This window comes from Charadrius vociferus, unplaced genomic scaffold (assembly GCF_000708025.1).
Source record: "Charadrius vociferus isolate BGI_N301 unplaced genomic scaffold, ASM70802v2 scaffold858, whole genome shotgun sequence".
Lineage (NCBI taxonomy): Eukaryota > Metazoa > Chordata > Aves > Charadriiformes > Charadriidae > Charadrius > Charadrius vociferus.
In genome coordinates, this window is record NW_009649724.1 from 2567274 (window position 1) to 2576001 (window position 8728).

Genomic DNA, 8728 nt, shown 5'->3' on the forward strand with positions numbered 1-8728 from the left:
GCTGCCCCCGGGGAGGCGGCGGCCGCCATTCCCCGCCCTGAGGTGACGGGAAGCGTAAGGGGAGGGGGAGGGAGGGTGTCCGGTTTGCTCTTGTCGCGACAGAGCGCTGCGCGACACGCCACGTTTGTAACCCGCGAACGGCGAAGCCCCGTTTCCCGACTCCCCCAGCCCGCAGGCAAGAGACTTGAGGTTTTTTTTTAAAAAAAAAAAAGAAAAAATTTATTAATTTCAGGGTTTTTTTGTTTCTTTTTTTTACACCTGCCAGGTTGCACAAGACTATGAACACAACAACAGTCACTGAATGTACAACGAACATACACAGTTAAATAAGGAGGAGCAGAGCAGTCCGAGAGGTGCAAATTGAGGGTGCTCGGGGGTGTTGTTTGTTTTTTCTCCTGGAAAATACAGAATCCGACCCTAAACACCTACAAGGACCAGCGTTAGCATTTGCCCATCTTCAAGCGAAATGTGGCCCTTGCAGGACACAGAGGACTCCAGGGTGAAGCTCCTGTGGGACATTACTTCAGAGAGAGATCTTTGGGTTGCTCTGGTTTAAAAAAAACAACAATAATGTGTCTTAGACCTTCTGCGGTGCAGAAATTGGGGGGAAAAAAAAAAATAATCCATGCAAACTGTTGGTTTGGGGTTGTTGGGTTTTTTTGGTCATCTTTCTAAAAGCAGGCCCTTGCCACCTGTGCCATCACTGTAGTTCCTTACTTGGGAAAGCAAATCCACGATTCTCCCACTTCCAGGGCTGCTGCTTCCGCGTTCGCGTACCCGGGGACGTGCTGAATCCCTGAATGCAGGTACCGAGGACGCTGGTGTTGCTGTGGGACAGAGTAGAATCTTTGACAAGGAAGATTTGAGTTCAAAGATGCTGTTTTAAAATTGTTTTCTGGAACGCCGTGAAGTTTTCAGCTTTAGATAACTGGTACCAGCATCCTCATTCTGTGGTCCGTTCCAACAAAGGTGAATAGAGCAAAATGTTTTTTTTTTAAACCCCACATCTGCAATATCATTAAGGGGGAAAAGTTTGATGTTTATCTATAAAGACTACAGACATTTTAAGACTTTAAAATTGCTCCTGTAGGGCAGTATCCATCTGGACTATCCCATTTCCAAGTCTCCTATTTTCCCACTACTCATACCATTATTTTTGACTCGTTAGTATATCATCTAGCAGCCTGAGGAAAGCCAAGACAAAAATCTCCTTTCTCTTCTCCCACACAAACAACATCACAACACCCAGCATCATAATTCAGAAGCGCTCAGCAACACAACTCCAAATTAATTAGTTGGAAACGCAGTCGCTTGGCCACGCTGCTGAGTCAATAGGCTGCCAAATCCACTGAATTTAAAGACACTCATCACTGCACTTGACTAAACGGGAGCTCTGGTCCTCGTTAGCTTTACCAATCTCGTTAATGGCCCAGTACAGTGGTACAGCAAAAGAAGCTAAATGCCAGGAACAAATTAATCAATATATTGGCAAGTCACTTCAAAGCTACCTCAAAACAGTTCTGAGCTGGCCAGTATTTTCAATCCGATTTATCTCATCACGCACGGTCACTACATCCACGCCGTATTAACAGATAATTAATTACCAAAGCAATACCTGCCACAAGGCTTTACCCGCAAGGAACGAGACTTCCTCTTGTCCAAGAGTGGGAAGTTCTCTCACCTCTAAGATACACCACAACCTGTGAACACCTGTAGCGCTTAACTCACACAGGTAATCCTCATCTAAAACTGCGGGAGTACTTGTGCGAAAGACCCCCACGTTCACGCTCAGTGCAGCATGAGAGAAAACTCACCAAAAATAAAAGCCTATCTCAGTTCTTCAGACTCGAGGGCCATTAAGACAAAACATCCTTCTTTGCTTTTGTTTTATAAATAAATGTACCCTATTAGGCACAGGCATTCTGGGATGGGTTTTCGAGCAGTGAAAGGAGGTTTAGACGTACACAGTGTATCCATCCCATCAGGAGTCAATGGAGTTGTAGTCTTATCCTAGCAAATACCAGAATGCACTAAACCAACCAGCAACACCTGTGAAGGAGAATTATGTAAGCAAACAAAAATTACACTGCCTTAAAAGATAAACCTTCTCTTTCCCTTTCTCCTGGTCCCTAAATGTAACATGAATTCTGTACGTAGACCAGGTATACCAAAGCAGGCAACCCTCACCAATGGCTTTCTGTGTCCCATAAATAGTGGTCCACTAGCATGTTTCTTGTCTGTTTCCTGAGTCCAGGGCTGGTCATTTTATGGATCTGTCCAAAGGAATTACAGTGCATTATTAACAAAGTTAGTCGGAAAATTGGAGTAACTAACACTCCATCCAGTCTTCAAAGGGAAAAATACATCCACTTCAAGGTGGCAACAGAGACCACTACCCTGTCTCTTCAGAGGTGTGCTCCTGTACCCTCATTTTCCCCTGGCACAACTATCTTTAGGTCACAGCAGAAGCTGCTTTGCAGGCTAAGCTGAGCCTTTTTTGTTTACAAGCAAAAAGGCAATTTTCCCTGCAAATGCTGGAGGGGAAAAAGAGTTAACAGTGGCTCTGTACTACCCTTATGTGCTACTATGATTTCCATCAGTTTGTTCCGCACAACACGGGTTTAAGACTGCATTTTTTGTTCTTTCTGGCACTGCCTGGTAAAGTAGGGCAGGGCAGACACAGCATGTAAACAGTTCTCGAGGGTTGGAAAAAAAATAATAATTTAATGGACTGCTTCAGCACATCTTCACAGCTTCATTGTTATATCCATCCCCGCACACGTACACAAGGAGCCACCGCTTTTGCTGCTGCTGCTCTTTTTCTCCAGGCAGTCTGCTCACATGGAGCTGGTACATTCCCTTTCACGTTGGCTGCTGAAACAGAGATAGGAATCAGTTCTGCCATAATTTGGCAATTTACACCATGTCCTCCTGTTTAACAGCTCCTATTAAAAATATACATACAACATAATCTGCCAGTTAACCTTCAGTTAGGCAAGCTTTTTCCCCATACAATTGAAATAAGAAGTTGTTTACTGGAGACACTTCCAAAAAAGGAAAAATAAGGGTCAGCAGACATGCCAAAATAAAGTCCAGAGCAAGCAGATGTTTCACTTCTCCTCTTGTCCTTTTTGATAAAAGCTGCATAAAAATAGCATCCCAGATGGATTTTGAGGGTACTTCTTCACAGTCACTAGGGACTTCAACCCTCTTAAAGCATTAAGAAGAGCTCCAAGATTTTAGTTGAAGTGAGCGTATACTTTAAAACATACTGAGCTCTATATATCTGGGCTTTCAGGGGAGGTGACAAGTAGAAGCAAGTGGCACCGCGAGGCTTCTTCATTCGTGTTCTGCTGAGAAAGTTCTTGGTTTAGTGATGTGCACTTCACTGCCGCCGTTCCCGTTGGTGGTTGTAGTGATTATGTACTGGGTGGTTTGCTGCTGGCTGCTCGTTTGCGATTCCAAGGTGTCCGTGTGGGCTGGTGGCTGGGAAACGCCGACCTGTACCTCGCTGGAGAGCGAAGAGTTTTGTTTGACATCCAGATCAGGCTGACCTTCAGATATCACATAGTGAGTCTGCATGGGGAATATAAAAAAAGTAAGTAGTAATTGTTGCGTATTCTCTAACTTCTCCGTTCTAATACTCTGTAACTTTCCTGTCGCTGTGCTAGAAGACATTTTGGAATGAACAAAGAACTTTGAAATTAAGTTGTATTTAATTTAAATGCTTTTGAGAGCAACATAACCTTTGTCCTTTGTTTTGAAGCACACTGGACTACTTTGCATTTGGTTAACTTACGAATGGTTTAACTAATTACACAATTAACCCATTGCTACAAATTAAAATAGCTACTTTTAATACAACTATTCTGAAAGTTTTTCCCTTTTCCATATGTTCTAGCAGAAGTTGCATTTCTAGCATCCAATATCAATGCAGTACAACGGCCTTCCTCCTTATGCTGGCCTGCCTACTAGGTAACATAGCAGTCACTCTTGTTATTTTGTAATCCTACAGATCACAAAAAAGATATCAACATGTTTCCAGAAACTGTTCTGAAATTTGGTTTAATGGATACAGCTTAGTCATAAATATTTTTAAGACTAATTGATACCACTAAGTGATACCTTGTTTTGCAAATGTGATTAAGTGAACACTTAAAACATACAAGGGCCACAGAGCGTGGGCCACGTAAACGGCTAGATGCAGAAAACTCTTTGCAATCACCACAAAGGAATATGACGCTACTTCAGAAAAAAACCACATCTTTTCCTTGAAGCTCATGAGATTATTTCCTGCCTTCTGTAACCTCAAGTTTACAACATTACAAGGTTGGAACAGTAGCACTTTTCTCCTTAGCTTATGACACAGCACATTGTATCACTCCTTAGCTGTTTCCCCTATAGATCCTGCCCAGCAGGGAACTCACTGGAATGGTTACAGAAAGCCAGTGCCCTTTTGGACTATACAGTCTCCACCTCTTTAGGTACACCATTATTCTCTACTCTCTGTGCCCCAGTCATCACTTTGGCACTCCTTTAACTTTCAAACTGAAGGCTCTAAGCCTCATACATTATTCTGGATGAAGAAAAAAAAAAAAAAGAAAGAAGAGAAAGGCTGTGATTGTTTTCCTTACCTGAGTGACTGCTTTCACTTGCCCTGTGTTGACAGTGGTGACCGGTGTGCCTACAGCAGTCTCTGTAATCACATACTGGCCTTGGGGAATGGTCATCATCTGGATTTCTGATGCTGAAAAACGGAAATCAGAGTATCGACACCTTCAGTCAAACTCAGAGACCACCTTCAAAGATCATGTCCTATGTCAGCAAGATTTCAAGCCTGAAACGGTGTTTTTTTCCCAACAGGAATTCAGGTACTACAAAGCCTTGTAAAACTCTACAGGCCTCAACAGAATTATGCCAGCTAACATCAGCTGCAGATTTGGCAATTCATGCCCAGACAACACATCCTGTTCTCACCCAAGAAGTCACAGAATTACCATCCAGACCTGTATGGACATGAGAAATCATTCCATGTCACCCTCATCTTCTGTATGGTATGATTCTTATGATTCTTTCAAGCATCCATCCAAATTTTAACAAGCTGCTATCCAACACATGGATACTTGCTGAATCCAAGTTCCTTGGAATAAAGGAGCCCACTCTGCCTGCCCAAACCACGTATCAGATAATTACAGCCCTACAGCAGAAAAGCTAGTAGAACCATTTTCATTTGACTGAAATTGTTTATCTTCTTTATTATTCTTTATGAATACTTATCACAAAGCTTAATGAGCTCTAAAAATACTATCCCATTTGGTAGCTGGAGAAATGGAGCACATACTAGTCCCACACACTAGCCAGACTACTAGCGAGATCTACAGCTGACACTTACAATAGCTCCGAAATGAGTTCCATGTGCTGGGAAGATATGTGTGCTGAACTGAAGAGCCTTGCTGCTGCTGGAGGGCTTGGTTTGGTGTCGACGTAGTCGTCTGCATCTGCGAGGGGCTGAGTTCCTGTTGAGACTGCTGTGAGGAGGGACTCAAAGGCTGACCCCCAACCTAGAAAGAAAAAAAAAAAGTGTAAGTGTTCTCAGTGTACTAAGGACTGCATACCTCTGTTCTGTAACAAACATATCCTTTTTATTATGGGAAAACACAGGAGCAGGCAGCGGGTTCTATAGCATATTGAGCATAAGAACTGCAAAGCTCTCCTCCCTTTCCTCCAACTTGCTTCACTCTATTGTTAGTAAGCAAGGACCAGGGAACTGAAATAGAGACGCTGCTTGCCAAAGGTTACTTTGCAAGTCTGTAGCAGAGAATGGAGATGAGAGGCTAAACGCTACCCAAGAGCATGAAAAGCTGAACTTCGAATATTTGAGGAATGCCAGTTTCCATTTCCATCTTTCAATTGGCTAGGTTTATTTAAGATGCAAATTTGTTTGTTCCCAGTCATTTATCTCTACCTTGTATACAGCTAGGAAAAAAAATAACAACAAAACCCACTAACAAAAACCACAACAAAACACTCCCATAGACCCCATGAACATCTGGGAACTACCTGATAATCTCAGAGATGTTCATGTGAGAGTCATTTCATGTATGCTCCTTTAAATGACATAGAAAAGTCTTTATCTCCTGCATCAGCACCTGTAATATGCCAGCTGAGCGGACTGGTAGGGAAAATGTTTCCTGCAAGAGAAGAGTGAAATACCTGCGATGACGACTGTGTTGCTGGCGATGGCTCTGTGACCTGGATGTGCTGCACCTGGATAGCATGCTGGGTGTATGTCTGGGGGTCATGAAGCTGCCCAACATCCACTGTGGAGTGCTGGGACTGGTGAGGTGAGGTAGCCTGGGAAAAAAATAAAATACAGAAAAAAAAATAATCAAAGCAGAGGTGTATACTTCATTCTTTGCAGCAGCAGCCAGTAAACCTCTTCTGTGACACAAGGTGTGGAACAATGAGGTACAAGCCTTACTGAGGCCATGGAACGAACACTGCTTGTTCAAGCCTGTGTTTACCCTCTTTGCGCTCCTGGGAGATCAAGAAGTACACTTAGCAGATATAACGGCACCGAGATGGTTACATCTCAGTGATATCAATGGAAAGGACTTGCCTAAAAGTCATACAAGCTGCCTGTGGCAGAGGATGGACTCAGGATAAGTGTTAACCACTGGACCATCCTTCTTTGTAAGCATCTTTCTATAAACTATATACATACTCAAGATCTGCATATCCAATACCATAGTTTGGCAGAGCTCTGCATCAGGACAAGTGCTCCGAGTCTTACTGATTAAAGGCTTTTTTGAGCAACACCTGCTAATGATACTAATTGGAGTAATTTAATTACAAGTCTCAGATTTTGATAAAATTATATTAGCTGCAGGAATCAGTATTCATGCTCCTGTATCATTAGAACAGCCACAGTCAATATTAACTGGGGCCATTGTTTAGGCCTTTATTAACCAAGTTCATAACTTAATTTGTAATGAGGGGCCAGAGAGAACTCAGAATTTCAGATTCAAATACAAACACACAGTAGTTTCAGCTTCACCCAGTGGATAATAGATTTGAAGGCTACAGCAATTTCTTACAGCTGTGCGAGTTAGTTTCCTCAGCTCAGTTACTCTAGTTACACTGTTTGTATTTTTAGGAGGCTGTTGAGCATCATAGAGAATGAATATTCTAATAGATGATACAAAGGGAAAAAGCAAGCACCTTCTGTACCTCCAAGTTTCGGCTCTGGCTCACTGTGAACAAGGAAGTACAAATTAGTCTTCTCAACTGCAAAAATGGGTCACCCACTGACCCACTTTCCCAGTTGCTGGAAAACCTTCCTAGACCAGACTTGAGCAAAGGTGCCCGGATGGGTAGAACTAAATTAGAACTGTGTTAATGTGTCTCCAGCAAGGTGACCAAGACTGGCAGGACTATCTGTGCCCAGTACACGACACTTACAATAGGAACGCTAAGCACTATCTCTCAATTTATCTGTAAAAAATAGTCTGCACTATTTTTTGTAACTATTCCTTAACAAACTTCCCAGCACTAAAGCCCCAAGAAAGCACAGGCTTGATATGGAGGGGATCAAAAGCACATCGAGTTCCCCAACAGGTCACTCACCTGGGCCACTTGAACAACCTGCAGCTGTATGTGCTGAGGCTGCTGCAAGCCAGTTGTGGACTGAGACACAGGGATGTACTGGATTCGCTGGTAATCTCCCTGGGGAGTTCGATAGTCTGTCGTGAGGGTCTGGGATATCTCCGTCATTGCTTGCGTCAGTAAATCTGTTGTCTGAGCAGGTAGAGAGAGATATAGACTATCATCACATCTTGTCTACTGGATTGAATGCTTTTGCAGTGTTGTAGTTCTTCCATCGCTCTGAATCTACACTTACACCATGGGGCCTAATTATTTATTTACAAGAGCTTAATGTGTACAGAGGATGAAGTCATAAGCTATCACTAGGGATCATCCACTAAGATTGCTCTCTTCTGTCTGAATACTAGGTAGGACCATTAAGGACTAGCTTAAAATACAATATTAAAAAAAAATATTTTAATCTTCTTACTTAAGAGTAATCTATTAGACAACAAAAATCCCGCATTTGTAAAGAGTAGACTTAGTTCCCAAGTCAAAAAGTGCTTCTCAGACACGTTCCACCTTTCCTCCTCAGCTACCAGATACTTTTCTTGACGACTGTATTTCTGAAGTGTGCAAAGACATTTAGCACCTAACTTAGTCAGGTTTATGAACCCAACAGCATCCTGGTTGAATCCGCCCACTTTTCAAGCAAAACAGTCTTTTACCCAGTTTTAGTCTTCAAATAGGAAGCTTTAAACTGTGGTTAAGTTTTTTTTTAAAGCTATACAGCATCCCAGCACCACTAAAGGACACAAGACTGATTTTCTAGACTCAGCTTTCACTTCTGTAGCAGCCGATGTATTAACAGTGGAGAGATCAGCCACTGGAGGTTTGTATCACTCAGTTCTGCACCATGCGAAAGATTAGAGAGATCTTGACTTCTCTGAACAGAGTTTGATCCAGTCCCCAGTCGCTGTTAAACATGTCCTCTTGATCCCAAGGACTGCAAACACCTCAGGAGAACAGTCCCAGTGAAAAGCCAGGGGATGTGTATTCCTGAGTTAATTAGGCATGTGTGAAAGTATTGTGTGGAGTCAGTAGCATATAGGTCTGAATGAAAGAAGGGAATGGAGTAGGGAAA

At 42.7% G+C, this 8728-nt stretch overlaps 1 protein-coding gene across 2 annotated transcripts in view; it reads right to left on the bottom strand.

The window, feature by feature from the left end:
* Positions 1–3224: 3224 nt before the first annotated feature.
* The window catches only part of PRDM10 (PR domain containing 10), a 34386-nt gene continuing 28882 nt past the window's right edge, over positions 3225–8728 (bottom strand). For both annotated transcript variants that reach the window (XM_009890799.1, XM_009890800.1), the window contains 5 exons: positions 7627–7797; positions 6214–6354; positions 5393–5561; positions 4635–4747; positions 3225–3576 (listed from right to left, as the gene is read on the bottom strand). In XM_009890799.1, coding sequence (XP_009889101.1) covers positions 3340–3576; positions 4635–4747; positions 5393–5561; positions 6214–6354; positions 7627–7797 — 831 coding nt within the window. In that variant the 3' untranslated portion in view covers positions 3225–3339. The remainder of the gene's footprint in view (positions 3577–4634; positions 4748–5392; positions 5562–6213; positions 6355–7626; positions 7798–8728) is intronic.